Source organism: Amphiura filiformis, chromosome 14 (assembly GCF_039555335.1).
Source record: "Amphiura filiformis chromosome 14, Afil_fr2py, whole genome shotgun sequence".
NCBI classification, from domain to species: Eukaryota; Metazoa; Echinodermata; class Ophiuroidea; order Amphilepidida; family Amphiuridae; genus Amphiura; species Amphiura filiformis.
Window position 1 is genome coordinate 21,555,904 of NC_092641.1, and position 18,136 is coordinate 21,574,039.

Here is an 18,136-nt window from a genome sequence, read left to right on the forward strand (position 1 = left end):
TATTATCTTTTTGTTTAAACATTAAGCTGATATCTTAATTGACAACATAAAATAGTGCTGCACTTTTTTTCTTGATTTTCAAAACATGATAGATATAACAATACAAAACCAATTTTTCCCATGCTAGATTACAATTGAAGAGCTTTGTTTCAAAACCCCTTACATCCATTTTTGAGAACACGTCAAAAAATCATCAAAAAAATCACTGATATATGGGGGTTTGCTACAAAAGCAAAAAGTTTTTGGCGGGATGCTTAGGTAGGATGAGCATCCCGCCATAAACTGCTTTTTTTTTTAAAACACCTTATATCAGTGATTATTTTGATGATTTTCTGATGTGTTCTCAAAATTGGGCAAGTGGATGTAAGGGGTTTTGAAACAAAGCTCTTCAAATACACAATTCTGAGTAAAAGTAACATACATGACTACACGACTGGTCATGGGTCGACAGTCCCAAGGGTACAAAAATCATCCAATAAGAGTTGTTATAAGCCCTATTTCACACTAACACTTATCATAACCCTAAACATAATCCTATTGCTAAACATATCATTGATTCTAACCTTAGCCTAACCATATTCCTACACTAACCCTAAATTAAGCTATTCACCCTTTCCTGGCTGATGACTCTTTTGACAAAATAGACTGTCCCTATTGACTGAAGTAATAAATGCAAAAAAAAATCATTCTTGCATTTTAAAACATGTTGGGTACAGCAATACACGAATTAAATTTTCCTTTAGATTACAAAGTAAAAAAAATAATCACAATTTGAAAACTGGACCATATTGGGGTAAATTGTTTGTTTTTTAATAGATGCGCTATCTAATCCTGCACATTAGTACGTACCACATTGAATCCGATGTGACCTCAGGGAGTAAAGTAACAAGCAATAGACGAAGGTCCAGGTTTAACAGTGACACTCTGGCCTATACAAGGCGCACTAAAAAGATTCCAACAAGCGCAACAAAGAGAGAACACAGTTTCTTCAATGAAGCTTTATTTAAAGCAGTTTATTTCGGTTTTTATTTCTCATAACTTTCATTTTTTGTCAGCTCCTTTGTTTCAGTTTTCTTTTGTTCCTTTGTTTTAAATTAAAGGCACGCACAAATTAGCCATTCACCACTCTCAAACCTGACGTCTAGTCAGTGGAGTTTTGAATAGGCAGTTTGTCACTTTTAAAACTGGACCTTCGTCTAATCAAATGCTTGGTACTTTACTTCTTGAAGTTACATTGGATTCAATAGGGTGTCGTAATGTACCGGATTAGATAGTGCATCTATTAAAAAAAACAAAATTACCCCAATATGGTTCAGTTTTGAAATCGTGATTATTTTTTCAAGTGTAAGGATATTTTTTATGGCGCAGTATATATAGCATTGAGGAATTACTTTTGTGATATATAGATAATAATATAAAGCAACGTTTTCCTCTTAAGGTTATTTTTCTGAGTAAAAGTACAAAATATGATTCTTTTTAGCTGTCATTAACAGACGACAGTACTGTGACAGCATATTAGAGCAATGGGGGATAATTTACCGGTAAAAATCGTGCTACACTGTATTGCTTTCCAAAATCAAAGGGCAACCAATTATACATCAGCCCCTGCTCCCTCAACATGCCCAATTCAATATTAGACAAAGTCATTTTTCAGCTCAGCAGGCCTGTGACACTTCCAATTGAAAGGGTTGGGGAATGTTGGGATACAGGACATCGTCTGTATACATCAAGTGCTTCAAACGACAATTTCCTTGATGTTGTGCTTTATCCAAGGTTGTTTGATGGGATCATTTATTAGTTTTTCAAACAAAACATAATGAACAAATTTTAGGCTTAAACAGCTAAAAGCAATATCATGCTAATGTATACAGATGCTTTTGAGTCATTCGCAATTTTAATTTCCCCTCTTTTACAAAATTATTCACTTTTATAGCATTTTTTAAAGCTTTTTCGGATATAAAATGTGCCTATTAATGACAAAATGGGTGGCACTATTTAGTTTAGTTTGATAAAGTATGCTTATAAAATTTCCTTGGTGCTTGTTTGAACTATTCCGGCTGTTTTAATGGCAGTATTAATCACCTACCTCTTGTAAATAGAGAAATATGATTTAAGATAAATAGCGCCATCTATAGTTTGCATTTAGTTAATAATGAAGTCATTTCTGTATACATCAAACAACCGTGTTTCCCCTTCCCTAGATAAAATCCTCCTTGAGGTCAAAAGTGCCAAATGTTGCATTTGCAAAAGTGCGATTCTTGACCACCGCCTCTGAAATTCACTTTGGGAGTTGCCACCCACCGAAAACACGTTTCTTGTGCCATCACTGCCTATCTGTCATCCTTGTCTCTTCTGATTGCAGCATGTTTGAAGTTCTCATAGTAATGAGTTGACATATAAATCTGAAAAAACACAACAATGGCGAATATATTAAAATATACAACTTTTGAAATTTAAAAGAGCATTGCATGATTGTAACATGCTCATTTAAGGGTATAGAAATAGATATATTAACAAAACAAAGACAAAGGCTTATACATTAGCGAAGTATGTGAATTGCTATACATGTGAATTGTTAAAACATGCAACAGCCATACCTGCTGTTGTTCTGCCATGTTGGTTAGAACATTGACAATATCTTGAAATGATGGCCTTGCATCTGGATCTTCCAGCCAGCATGATGACATCAGCTTATACCTGGATGAAAACAGACAGGTGGCATAATTACAAAGTATTGAATGAAGTTTGTTCATGTCTGGAAATTCTTAAGCTAGAAAAGGCCTAGGATGGCTGGCATTTTCTTAAGTCCCAAATATGTCAGCCATTTTTATAACTCCCAATATTGTGTTGCAATGACGGCAAGTCTATTTTGCATAACAGAAAGTGCATAACTGCATAATGGGATTTGCAGACTAAAAGGACAGAGGACTTGGGGAGTTATTCATTCCTACGAGTTACAGTGTCTGCCAAAATAACCTCATCTCCTATGGCAAAGTTCATTAACACCATTCAATAAATATAGCTAAAAGTTGACCTCAAGTTAAAGAGTATGGGATTTTTTACCCAACAGACTCAAAGGTCATTCTATGCCTGTACAAGTGTATTGGGGAATAAAGCGTGTTTGTGTTAGCTCATGTGGGTGTTATAATTTGTGGTATTAATTGTTTTAACAGGCCTCATGTTCCAAGGATGTCTGTGTTTATATTTATCATTTCAGCTTGTCATATTATGTCTCAAGTCAGTTGAGGAAATTTCTGATACTGTGTTGAGTTGCATGTTGGATCTGTAACCATGGTAATGGTGATAGAAAATACACACAATTTTGGACTTGGTCAATACCGAGGTCAATTAGACATGAAATTGCAGAAGTTTAAAAAGATTTTGTATTGCTCGCCTGCCTGGTATAAATATTAGTCTGATATTAATTAGTAACATTTTTTATAAGATTACAGTGGCAGGGCAAGGGGGAATTTCCCCCATTTTTTTGCCCCCCTCCCCACTTTTGAGGGGGAAAAAACCCCAAAATTACGTAAATTTGGGCCGATTAAAAATAAAAACATTTTTCTAGTCCGAGTTTTCAACAACAAAAAATGGAGGAGAAATTGTTCTGACTTTTGTCGGAATTGCAACTATTTTGGGTACCCATAAAATCCTTGAGACCCCCTCCCCCAAATACTAGTAAACTGAAATGCATTATTTCATCAAATTTGCATTGTGTAATTTGGTAGGCCAATAACAATATTACTTTAGGCCTAGTATACGATATCTAAGACTGAAAATGAACTTAATGAAGAAGAAACAGAGTAATATTATAGGCCTATATGTTTTATATCCACTATAAAACAAAAGAAATTGAAATATACATGGATTAGCTTTTCTGTGTCCATGATTTCGACTTTCCACTGCCAATATTAATCCACAAAAAAACAAACAATTGGAAACAACACAAATCCTGTGAGGTACTACTTCCCGAGATCAATGCTTGGAATGTTCTGGAGTTTTTAACCTCTCATTTTAATTTTAATCTGGAAATGATATTAAGACATTAAAAGTTTACTTGACAACATTTTTATGAGTACCATATAACATTAATGTATACAGATAGACTAAGATAAGATATAGACTAAGATAAGATAAATAAACATTAAACCATACCCCACAATGCCCCACATAAATTAGCATGAATTTGCTATGTGTTCATATTTTGTTTTATGCTAAACATGATATTGTACAGTACAGTGAAAATTCTACTGAATGCTGGGAAATCATTCGGGATCATGATTCTTTAAGTGGAAATTATGTTTTGTTTTATATTATTGGCACCTACCTATCCTATATAGTAGTTTGGCCAAGCCCATATTTAAGACCTTGCCTGCAGGATCTCACGTCCTTGGGTATACAGAAACTCATACTCCACAACTTGAGTTTGCATTTTAAGCACTTACTGTTGTATGAGGCTATTGAACTATGTTATTGGAAATGAGGCTGGTTTGCTTCCAAAGGCTTGAAACAAGTCTAACGCTTATCGAAGAAAAAGTCTACCACCATGATTTTGGAAGTACAAGGCATAAACAAATGCAGTGCAACTCCTCACTCTTGGGAGCTCTACACGATTTTACTCATTTAGCCTGAGAATCTTTGGCATTTTGGTATGCAGGTTTATGCAGTTTTATGCACATTCTGTTATGCAAAATAGACTTGCCGGTTGCAATGATGCTTAATCAGTAATGATTAATGGGGAAACGATTAAGCATCAGTAATAATCTCCTGTACTTGTGTACTTGTACTTGGGTAACATTTGTTTGTGTGTGTTGTTTAATTGTAACACATTGGGTTGGTAAACTGTTCTTGTTCCCTCTTGTAGCGAGCAATCGTTCCCCATTGTGTTTATTATTGTGCAGGATGCGTATCCCCATTACCTACTTTACTCATTAGTTGTTCAACTTTATACTTACATGTCTTCTCCACAGTTTGGGTTGGGCATGCGGTAACCACTTCTCAGATAGTGAGAGATGTTTTTCGTGTCTATGTCCGAATATGGTGTCCCACCTTTTCAAAAACATAATAAAAATCACATAAATAATAATCCAAGGAGCACATTTCGCAAAAAATCATGGGATCGAAATTTATATTTTAGTGTTCTGAACTTAAAATGAGGATGCCTATATGCTTCACCCTGAGAGAGTGGAAATAACTAATGCAAGCACAAAAATTATGATTTTAATGAGTTAATCAGATTCAGGCAAACTGACATTGTATCTAGGTATATCACCTCAAAAATAAGGGCAGCAGAAACACGTTATTTAATGTTTCTACATGAATGACCTTTATTAAAGCATCAAAAATCAAAAAACCGAATTGAAATCGGTCAATGCATTGTGACGTAGTGTCAATTTTAAGATGCTCATAAATGGAATGAAAATCTGCCACAAATTGCTATAATGACAAAATTGGCACATTTCGAGATTTTGAAGGTTTATTTGGACACTTGCTTGAAAAAGCAACGTTAATTTAAGTATCACAGGTTAATTGCCTATCTTTTTTAACTTTGTCAAAGAAAACAAAATGAAAAAATCTATCATTGAATAATTATAATAAATTAACCAAATATACTATTTTAGCAATTCCGGCCAATCTGCAGACAAATAAAAGTTGAAAAAATGACTAAGTTCAGCTAATTAATATGCAAAATTGATGCCAACAGAAAACCGTACATGATATCAGGGTGCGGTTTTTTTCACAAACATATGTATACAAAGTTCTTTCAATTGATAACAAAAAATACACAAAAAGTAATCAATTATGCAAATTAGCTTATTACAGCTAATTATGTATTCATGATATTATTATGTAAATTAGGCATGAGTAATTTTGTTTTGTTTTTCGATGTTTAATGAAAGTCTTTTCATTCATCATGAATTTGGCAAGTATGAACCTGTTATGATGTTGAGTAAAGAATCTGCAGTTAATTACTTTAATATAATACAAAAAACAAACTTTGGCATTTTGACGGTGTCTGGAATAGAATTTGCATTTTTTCTGTAAATATGGTATGTGTCACCATTGCTCAAAGCCAAATCCGAAAAGTAAAAATAAAAATTCATTTGCAATGAGACTTTAAATTAACATTTTAATATCTGGATTAACATGGGAAGAGAAACGGTAAACGGAACAGCCCCTGTATTATACCGCGTATACAAAAATGGTGTGGCCTTCGACACACACAATGGCTTAGAGCTATTGTGGTTTGGAATATTACTCCCTTTAAACTCACTTAAAAAATGTTTTATTTCAAATCGTTCTCCTCAAGTGTGCCATTCGTTGTCGACGGAAATAATTTACATGCTTAGAAAGATTAGTATTTCAGCTAAATGGTGGTAGATCTTGATTTTTCAAAAGGCTTATATTTATTGATTTATGAGGGATCTTCAACAATCCATAAAAATAGGTAGTAGCTCTTAAACGAAGCAATATTTATTTTTTAAAAACCCGATGGTAGTCACAGAAAGGTTTCACACACCATATATCAAAAATTCAAACAATTGTGATAAATAGCACATATGAGGAAATTAATTTTTCGGCATGGATGTTTGCCAAAATCGAACAACTTTCATGCGCGCGCTTTTCAATTTACTGTTATGCTTGCATGCACAGTGTGGCAGAAGTATTGTGCAGCCACTGTGACATGCCTAATAATACACTGAGAGAGTGCAAATAACCAGAACTTGTGCAGAGATTTACACGGTTACACGAATACCAGTCGAATGTTTTACCACTGCACTACCCTGAGTTCACAGTAGGAACATGTACTCCAGTAATCTCAACTAGTCATGATTACATAGCTTACTATTCGTCAGCGTGTCTTAACAGTAAATGACTGGTTGAGATCACCCATACACGTACCATTAAATATGGTAATCTCCGGTACCGCAGTGGTAGAACTGTCAATCAGTAATTTTATTTTTAGTTTGATCAAGCCTTTTAATCATAAGACGTGTTCACATGGGCGGTCATAAGTCACTTATTACCGGTAATAGGTCACTTATGTCCGACCGTGTGAACACGATTTTAGATTATAGACCTCAAAGTCATACTCTCATTTGCCGTAGAAGTGATGATGTAACAGAATTCATAGCAATAGGCTATAGCAATTTTTGAATATATCACCCTGTACTACAAACAAGTTGCACTCATCACATATGTATGTCTGCAATCATAGATTGAATACAATACCGCTCTTTTCAAAGATACTAATCTCACAGTTGCGAGTGATCAGCATGATATGAATATTTTATAGAATTACGTTCCAGGTCTTTATCCCTGTTCCTTGATATCTATGCTAATGTCTAATATGTCTGCACTCATGGGTGTTATGTGTCCAGAAAATTTTCCTGAGAAAATTGACCCATAAATCCTGACTGATAGTGCACACCTACCAAAAGTAGCAATCTCCCAGAGCAAGATACCAAATGACCACCTGAAAAAGAAAAGAAAAAAGAATTTTGAAAAAATGAATACATCACCATGCATCATCATCATCATCACCATCACCATGCATCATCATCATCATTACAATTATCATCTTTATTGTCCTTACAACAAAATCACATGGAAAGGTATGGCTACAGAATGAATTTCTTATAAACGCATCTATGCACAGTTTCTACCTCGATACACATGAGCAGACAATTTCGTCCAACAGCTTCCAATCAAGCAGTCGATTGGCTCTACAGTCTTTGTTTGCATTACACGGTTGGGTGCATAGCATCATATGTGCTGTGTGAGCTTCTATCTGGACTAGTGGAAAATAGGCATCTGTGATTGGTTTTTGTCAAAATATCAAGGGTTCCCTTCATCCAATCAGAATTTTGTTTCCATTTTTGTTTTCATTACGTTAAACGATAACGCAATGTGGTAAATCTGTTGAAAATGACCTATTCATGCAAGATTTTTGACCAAAATGTATGTTTTAAAAGTCAAAACCGCAAGTGTTTCTCACAATATTTTTCAGATTTTATGTTAATATACTATCTTCATTTCAATGAGCAATGATCAATTTTTTTAAATACAAATCTTGTGCGAAAGATTACTAGTTTCACTTGTTTTGTCATACGGTTGTAAATTCAATGAACAATGACTTTGCTTAACTTTACTTTACTTACACATCACTTTTGGTTGAGTACATCCTCTGTGTCAGTGATTCAATGGACAGCCATCTGGTAGGTACACGTTGCTGAAAAGTTGCAAAAAAAAAAACAAAAAAAACAACAATTACTACTTACAGTAGCAATAGGCTATAATATTTTTTATTTATTTTTTTTTTTTATATTTTTTTTCCTGTGTACATTTTACAATCATAGTTTACTCAGATAAATACAGAAATTTGATTTTTATACACCAGGTTTTTTTTTAAATATTAAACAATACATAAACAGTACCAGCACACACACACACACCCACATACATATAGCCTATAATATACATAATTAAAAACATACTCTCCTATTTTTCTACAGACAAATAGATGTGATGTGATGAAAGGGATATGATGAAATTTGAACGCAGTTAAAAGCTTTCACTTTTAATACAATAAAATAATACTAACAGGCCGGTGGTATGGTCGAAAGTGCCCTATGTTTTGTCCACCTGACGTCTGCTCCAAGATGAGGCACCCAGGTGGAAGTGGTTTGCAAGGTAAGGGTTGAAGATTGAAAACACTGAAACCTTCTCTTACTTACATTTGATTTTTGGATATATATGTCTTCTTCACGAGACATGCCAAAATCTGCTACTTTCGCCGTCAATCCTCTCCCTACCAGGACATTCCTTGCTGCTAAGTCTCTATGGATTACCTGCAAAAGTTCACATTGTTACGAGTCATTAATGACTCAAGGCCAAAACACATTTTCTTCAGAATGCACAACAAAATGCACTGTTGGATTAACCTAACAGATCAAAGTCTTAAATCAAAAGTTAAGTATGATTTGACAATAATCTTGTGAGTAGACTTGGGCATCGTCAGTCTTTCGCATATCGCAGCCAAAACATATCGCGATATCGTCATCTGACGATATTTGTATCCATATCAAACAACAAGTATACAAATAAACAAGTAGATAACATACTTATTCAATCCACGGCAATTGTTCAAAACAGTTTATATCCAAAACGTTATTCAAACTACTCCCCATTCCAGATAAATACAGCACTATTTTTTGGGGATTAAAAAAATATGATAAAGTTTTGCAAAATAAAACATAGCTAAATCCTAATCCTTTAGTTAGTGGCAATAAAAAGTACAATTTTAATATTTAGCCAATTTCTTGAAAAAAGAGCCAAAAACATGCATTTTTGTCATGTTTTCTGACAATCGAGTCACAAAAATCAAAGACTTGGAACAAGTCTAAGCATTAAAAATCATGAGTAAATGCCGCAGTTTTGCTCTAATTCCCACTTTTTTTTTGTTACTATAATTAAATAATGGGTTATAAAAATGAAACATGTCTTTTCCAAAAACTAGAATGCATAAACTGAAATTAGTCTTAGTACAAGTCTTTGAGCTTGATTGTTACAGCATACGAAAAACACCCTAAAAACGCATGTTTTTGGCCCTTATTTCCAAAAATTGGCCAAATATTAAAATTTTACTTTTATTGCCAGTTAGGACTAACTAAAGGATTAGGATTTAGCTATGTTTCATTTGGCAAAACAGGATAATATATTTTTTATCCCAAAAAAAATTAGTGCTGTATTTATCTGGAATAGGGAGTAGTATGAATCCATTTGCGTATTATACACTTGCAATATTTTTAAGTGCAATCGGCAGTACTTCCGAGATTTCACCACAAACGCGGCCATTATTGTGCATGGTTTCCACTATTATATTGCACTGCATGATGGGTAGTGAACATTAAGTCGGTCGTTGTCAGATGCTGGATGGGAGACCAGTATCACCCGTCACCACTGCTACTACATATCGTCGCGATGTATCGCATGGCGCCTACTTGTGAGTTACAATCAGTCAGAATCAATCAAATACATTATGTTTAATGATTTTACTTAGCCAGCAGCTTTGTTGTTGTTGTTGATCTCATAGTTCTGATGTATATACTAGTATATCTTGATTTGCTTTTCCTGTGAAGATCACTGTTCAGCGAAGTCCACTGATGACTTTTATACATAAAATCCTCGTACAGTTGTCTATCTCCAAAATGGTGTTATTTTCACCTTTCACACAATTTCCTCAGGAAAAAAGGTCTGCCTCCTTTTTTGCTCTCTTTCCAGTAGTAATGACAGATGTGATTTTTCATAAACCAGACTTCAGCAAGTCGACAGAAGAGTGTATACCTTTCTTGGAAGAGGTACACACTTTGACGTATTCTAGATCTTCTCCGATATAACTGGATAGTAGTCGCAATTTCCTTTCTTTGAAGGCATATGGACTGTTAGGACATTAACTAGCCCACAACAACACTGTAAACTGTGACGAATTATGTTTACATTTTTTATATGCCAAACACAGAAAAATCCCATTATATTAATAAATAGCCAATTACTACTTTCACAACATTATGATGTAATCTGGAAATTCCCAAGAATAATTATAAACATTAACATTTCACATTACATCACTTCCTGGGGGAATTCCAATATGATGTCACATACATTTAACTTTTTAGGGAAATACCCAATTGATAGTCCTGGCTTTGTTTACAGTAATTACGTCACAAAGGGGTTTCACAAATATTATTACACACCGACTTTTGCAAGGAAGTTGACCAGAATAACTTTAAATATTGTAAACAAAGATAAATAATCAAATTGAATTACTCAGGGCACAATATAAAAATAACTGTTTGGAATAGGCTAAACAAACAAAATATACAGCTCAACTGATCATACTTTTCCTACATTCGACCTTGCATGATTTTTGAGTTGACACAGTCATGAAAATAACTATAGATACTTGACAGACCATTAGTAGCCCATTTCTGAACCTTTTCATTGATCATTCATAACAATAGGTATCTGATGGATCCGTAACCTTGATATTATAGTACATCTCGAGGAAAAAGTGCAATGGACATGTTTTCATTTTATGTTTCAAATATCCCGCGCATGAAAATTGAGTATTTAACCCAAAATGGAAAATGGAACAATTTATTGAAAATCTGTTTTAACAGATTTTTTTGACATCTTTTTCTGCACTGTATTATACCTAAATTAAGAAATTTGATAAATATTCAAAGAAAATATAGGTCATCCAAAAATGTTGATTTTTACACATTTTGGGGCAAAAAAGGAAAAATAAGCAAAAATATCAAAATCTGTTTTAACAGCTTCATTCATCAAGTAATAACAAACGGCCTACATGCTTAATTTCTAATAAAATATTGAAATTGTGAAAAATATAGGTATTTATTGATTTTCATGTTTTTTCTTGCAAATATGCTAATAATATGCAAATTATGAAATTGCAAAATAAAGTTTCTACATAGCATACATCTTTCAAGTGTGATGTTCAAAATGACAGACATCAAAAAGAGATTCGATGAAATGTAAAGGTATAGTAACAATTTTGGCATGGACTGTCTGGTTAGGCAAAGTACGGTAAGTTGAGCTGTACAAACAAAAGAAGACTGCATGTAAATTCAACTTTTAAAGGCAAAACTTATAAAGTCTGAGCCTAAAAAGCACCAACAAAACTATTCTTACCCCACAATCAGACACATGTTTCATTGCCTTCGCCACACCAAGTGCAAAATTGAGTAGTTGTTCTTGACTCAGATCTGTGACAACTCTTTTCCCCCTTCTGAAAGCTTCTTCACTCTCTGTACGACTTTTACGAAGATATTTACGAAGATTTCCATGATGAACATATTCCAATACGACATAAAATGAACCTAAAATGTGTAAATTTGAATGAAAAACGAAAATTATGGTCAGTATGTGCCAGAGAGAATAATACCACACCACACAATATATGAAGAGCTTTGTTGCAAAAGTCCTTATATCCACTTTTTGACTTTTTTGAGAAAAACAGCTTTTTTAATTATGTAAGTATTACTTGTTCGATTTGATTCAATTTGGGTTCAGAATAAGCGTTGATGAGTAGAAAGTAAAAGAATATGTTTGGCACATTGTGAAGCCTTCCTAATTATTGTATTAATTATTTTATTTATATCGCACCTTTTGTGGATGCAAGGGCTTTTGCAACAAAATAAATGTACCCCTTTTCTAGAAACCACATTTGCAATCAAATTTGAGCTCATTTGTTTGCACTGCTTTATGTAACTTGCCTAATGCTTTCAAAATCAAAAAGAAAAATTGAAATATCTCATTTACTTTTTTAATTATGCATTTTAATTAAATCTGGAAAAATTTCAAACAAAGTGACCACAAAACAGTTCCTTTTGGTTTGAATAGTTAAAGAACATTTAAGGCTACTATTATAAATCAAAAAAATTAATTATTTTCCTAAAATTTTATATTCAGATTTCCGGAAATTTCTTAAGATTTCCCAAACTGGAAACATACAATATCTCCGGAAGGGAAGGTGGTATGAAGGTCATACAACCACCAAAATGTGTATTATTATCCCCACTATAATGTCATGCCAATAACTCAATTTCAGCAAAAAGTGGATGTAAAGGCTTTTGCAACAGGGCTCTTCATTTATAGGTCTGACCTTGTCTGACAAAGGGGAAATGCTTCATCATGTTCTTGATGAGACAGGTGCCCTGTTCAATCCCAAAACTAGGGTGGAAATATCAATAATTATAGCAAAATAGTGAATTTGAATATTTGAACCACAAAACAATAAAGTACACTGCCATGACTATCTGACTCCTTTTGCTGCCACCCGAGAGTTACACCACTGCCCAGCTATTTCATTGGTACTCTAGGGAGTACACACATCGGAATCACAGGTACATTTATGAACTGTCTCCATACCTGCATGTTCACAAGACCATTATTTGTCTCTAAAAGTGGACTAATATAAATTTATCATGTGAATGTCAATATTTTTTATTTCGGGTTGGGTGTGGTCTTTTGATTTTTTACATAACGTAAGTTTGGATAGGGGCTCGAAACTCTAGCCCTATATCTACGGGTCAGAAAATAGGTACCCATTAATTTACTCTCTCCATACCTGCATGTTCACAAGACCCAAGAATATTGACCACATTAGGATGATGACCGATTCTTGTCATTGTGTCAAATTCTTCCTTAAACAATACTCTGCTCTGATGCAGGTGTACCCTCTGTGAAGAGAAATAACATTAACATAAGTGCTTTGTTATTACTATGCACTTGCGTAATTCTTTGGGGTAATTGTTTTCCACTATTAGTACTAACTAAATTCCTACATGACAGTGGCATTACCAGATATTAATTGAGTGGCAGCAAAGAGGGATATGTTATGGACGGAGAGAAAGATCAGGCCCTTTTACATAGAAAGTGAGAGTAGAAATATAGCATAAACCACTATGAAGAGAGAGGAGAGGAGAGGCATATCAATTTGTAAGCGCTCTTTCTTAAAAGTTATAGTTCATTGAATTTACAACCATATGACAAACCGGCGAAAATAGTAACTTTTTGCACAATATTTGCAATTTAAAGAGAATTGGCCATTGCTCATTCTAGTGACTCTAGTATATGGACAATAAAAGTGTGCTTTTTTATTTAATGACATAAAATTTGAAAAATATTGTAAGGAACACTTGAGGTTTTGACTTTTAAAATCTACATTTTGGTCAAATAATGTGCTTGACTAGGTAGTTTTCAAAAGATTTTCCACATTTGCCTTACTATAACATTGAATTGTGTTATCTGTTGACCTAGTGACGAAAGGTGTTTTTAGGGGGAAGTGTTAGCTTTCATTTGACATAAAAACATTCTGATCGGATGAAGGGAACACTTGAGGTTTCGACAAAAACCAATCAAAGAGGCCCATTTTTTTAGCTAAAACAGCTCCTACATTGCTATGCACTCGACCGTGTTGTGTAATCAAAGACTGTGGTGGAGACATTCACTGCTTGTTCTCTACTTGGAAGCTCTTGGGACGAAAATGTGTGCTCAGGTGTATCGAGGTAGAAACTGTGCGCATGATGGTTTATAAGAGAATCGTTTTTGTATAGATACCTTTCCATATGAGAGGAGAGAAGAGGAGATAAGAGAAGGGAAGAGGAAAGGAAAGAAGAGGAGAGGAGAGGAGAGGAGCGGTGAGGAGAGGAGGGGAGAGGAAAGGAGGGGAAAGGAAAGGAAAGAAGAGGCGAGGAGAGGAGAGGAGAGGGAGGAGAGGAGAGGGGAGGAGAAGGAGAAGGAGAAGGAACATGAGAGGAAGGAGAAGGAAGGGGAGGAGAGAACAAAAGACTATAGAGAAAAAAGAAAGAAAACAGTCCACTTACCTTTGAGAGTCTTTACTTCTGCAGGAAGAAGAGAGGAGAGGAAAGGAAAGGAAAGGAAAGAAGAGGAGAGGAAACGAGTGGAGTGGAGAGGAGAGGAGAGGAAATGAGAGGAGAGGAGAGGAAAGAAGAGGAGAGGAGAGAAGAGGGAAGGAGAAGGAGCATGAGAGGACGGAAAAGGAAGGAGAGAAGAGAACAAAGGAGTATAGAGGAAAAAATAAAGAAAACAGTCCACTTACCTTTGAGAGTCTTTACTGCTGCAGGAATCCATTTATCTTTGATCCAGACTCTGCCCATCTGAACATCACCAAAGTTTCCTTTACCAAGTATCTTTCCTGACAGACTCAGATTCTTCCACTCAATGTCCCATTCTGAAGATGTCACTTCTTCATATTCTAGGCTGTCTAAGCTGATGTCATCATAATCATGATAACCTTCATTATCTTCTATGGTGAAGGTTTGGTTATCAAAACGAATGCCTTCATTTGTTACCTTGATATCACAAAATGAAAAAAAAGAACTAGACTTAGCTGTGGTCTAACCCACGAACACAGCCGTGTTGTGACCCCTAATGACCTTTGACCCCAAAATATATGAAATCGCCCATAGACATTGGCTAATGTCAATGCATGGGTGCACGTGGCACCACTTTGCTATGTTACTTGTGGCAGAAGGGGCATTTTGAAGGTTTTTCGTCTCAGACCGGAAGTGACCCCTTAATGACATTTGACCCCAAATAAAAAATACCACATATGAATTGGGTGACCACAATTCATGTGTGAGAATACCGTTACTGTCCTATGTTTTTCTTAGCAAATAAAATTTTTTGAAGGTTTTTGACCCCAAATCTGTGAGGACCCCATAGACACTGGGTAATAACAATACATGTGTGCAAGTGGTGTCACTGTCCTACGTAATTTGTGGGAGAAGAAGCATTTTAAAGGTATTTCGTTTTATACCGGAAGTGGCCTTAATGACCTTTGACCCTAAATAAAAATACCACATATACACAGGGTAACTACAATTTATGTGTGAACATACCGTTACTGTCCTATGTTTTTCTTAGCAAATAAAATTTTTGAAGGTTTTCGTTTTATACCGGAAGTGACCCCTTAATGACCTTTGACCCAAAATCTGTGAGGACCCCATAGACACTGGATAATAAAAATGCATGTGTGCAAATGGTGTCACTGTCTTACGTAATCTGTGAGAGAAGAAGCATTTTAGTTGAAATCACGTTTTTGACCCCTATGACCCCTGCGTGACCTTCACCCCACGAGTTTCATATGACATGTAGGGGCATGGTCAATGATGGTTGTGACCAAGTTAGGTCAGAAATAAGCATGTAAGTGCTAGAGCAGAAAGAAAGAAAGAAAGAACCTGTAAACGAAAAGACACAGCCGTGACGTTAGTCACGGCTGTGTAAATAAACAGAGTCTGGTCTAAACATTACAAACAGTAATTATGAAGTCAGTTTGATGGTTGAGTTATCGGACAGAAAATTAGATTTTTTCAATGCTCTGAATGCATACTCGACCAGACCCTGAATAATGCTGATATGGCACTATTTACACTAGCCGCATAGATCACGAAAGGCTCATAGGCAGGTATGCCCAGCGTTTTTTCTCTGGTTTATCTTCATATGCATGTTGTGTTTCCATTATAATTTCATGTTAAATTGTGCTAGTATGCGATCTGCCATTCTTCCTTCTCTCTGTTTAAAGTATTACTTGATTTTGGCATATGAAAACCTGAGCGCAAGAAGACTGTAAGTCCACTTTTGACGAAATTGAGTTACAGGTGGTTTTGAAGTTATTGGATGAAGACAAAAATTTTGACAATTTATTTTTTGACATCTGGCCCCCTCCCCATAGGGGTCACGTGAGGGGTCAAGAGGGGTCAAAAATGAAAAAAATGTCCAATGTCGTCAAGAGACACGTCAATTTACTCGTCTCATCACAACGATTTATCGGTTAATGAGTAAGATGGTCACTTCCGGTTAGAGGTCAACTGAGGTCAAATTTTAAAACAACCTTAAAAATCAACAAACAAGGTGTCCAATTGCTCGTCTTTGCACATATACAGCGTGTCCCAAAAGTAACTTAACATTGTGAATTGGCCATATCTCAAATGTTTCCTACTTCATACCAAAATGGAGAACATATTCATATAGACCACTTGGCATGTGACGTCATTGCCCGGCAGTATGCGCGCGCATTATGGCAATTTCCATTGTTCTTTGCCCTGCAGTGTGGGTACGCATCGTAGTTTGCTAAGGGCACATGCATTTTAAATCGCCCGCCACATTCATATAGTACAAGAAAGCCATTGAACAGTGTAGCGGCTCGTTGAAGCATATCGATAGACGAGTCCCTCGCCTTTGTTGATAAACAGTGATGTCAAGTGGTCTATAGATTGATCTTTTAGAATTATTCTGATACCAAAAACAGCATTATTGATGACCCTTTGACCTTACTGTGCGACTGTACATATGTGTGTATCAAACCCACAAAAGCAAGCTCATGTGTTCTTTGTTCAAGAACATGAATGATGTGCTTCCCTGAACAATAGAGTTGGTTCACTCACTGCGCACGCTGCATTTAGGTATGAACATTCATGGATTACATGGCTTAGCGTAAGCGTGACTGCTGTTTTAGATTATAATTAGGATATATTGACAATATTAAACTTTACTTTAAAACAGTTGAAGTGAAGATGAATTTCCTATAGATCAACGGATTCAGGTCGTATGGTTCTTTGCCGAGACAAAGTCGGACAAACTCACTGAAGCAATGTTTAGGGAACAGTTTAATGTAAATTATGCACTACCCAGCCGAAATACAATCCAGCAACTAGTGCTGAAATTCCTATCAACTGGATCTGTTCATGATCTACTTCGGGCAGGACGCGGAAGAACAGGAAGATCGGCTACAAACATTGATGTCATACGAAGAGCGGTGGCGAAAAGCCCAAGGCCCTCAGAAAAGTTCTAAGTAGTTTCCATATAAAACTCAGATAAAACAGAAAATGAAGATTACGCATTGAAAAAAACACTCAAACAAACACAGCCAAATTAAACAAAACAGATTTTAAAATGATAACACGTTATATCGTGTTCACGTCTCAAATGACGAGACTTATTTTGCGTTTATAACGGTACGGTAGATATCCATTAATTTCATGCCAAAGGTGCATGACCACATAGGCATGTTTGGTATCATAACATTTCTAACAGAATTATCTACATACTGTGCAATTTTTGTAACAACACTATTAACCCAAACGCAAGTTATGGCAAATTCACAATGTTAAGGGACTTTTGGGACACCCGGTACTACCAATATGGTTAAATATTTCCAACATCTGCATTCAGTTTTGAGTTAAGCTTTTATTTCAATCCGAGCGCAAGAAGACCGTAAGTCTGAAAATGACATATCGATCAATATTGACCAATATTACAGATATTTACTTGGTTGATCATGATGCAGTCATGTCTACAGTAGAATTCAACTCGACCTTTGCAGGACTTAAACCCCATTAAAAGCTATTAAACCAAGATAACACTCATTGAAAACAGCTCAACTGATTAAATCATATCTTCTCTGGTTAAATACACACAACATATGTGTCTGCTTTACACGTACAATGGAGCAATGAGCTGGGATTATACTTTCAGTTGGGTGAACGATTATAAAGCGAGCGCTAGAGAACAATTGTGTGTGGTCTTT

At 35.4% G+C, this 18,136-nt stretch overlaps 1 protein-coding gene across 1 annotated transcript in view; it reads right to left on the minus strand.

Annotated features, from left to right (window-relative positions):
• Positions 1 to 442: 442 nt before the first annotated feature.
• LOC140169277 (angiopoietin-1 receptor-like) overlaps positions 443 to 18,136 on the minus strand; it is a 101,730-nt gene continuing 84,036 nt past the window's right edge. Inside the window, exons 16-18 of the mRNA XM_072192532.1 lie at positions 4,956 to 5,049; positions 2,598 to 2,697; positions 443 to 2,402 (exon numbers count right to left, since the gene is read on the minus strand). Of these exons, the coding sequence (XP_072048633.1) occupies positions 2,331 to 2,402; positions 2,598 to 2,697; positions 4,956 to 5,049 (266 nt within the window). The 3' untranslated portion in view covers positions 443 to 2,330. The remainder of the gene's footprint in view (positions 2,403 to 2,597; positions 2,698 to 4,955; positions 5,050 to 18,136) is intronic.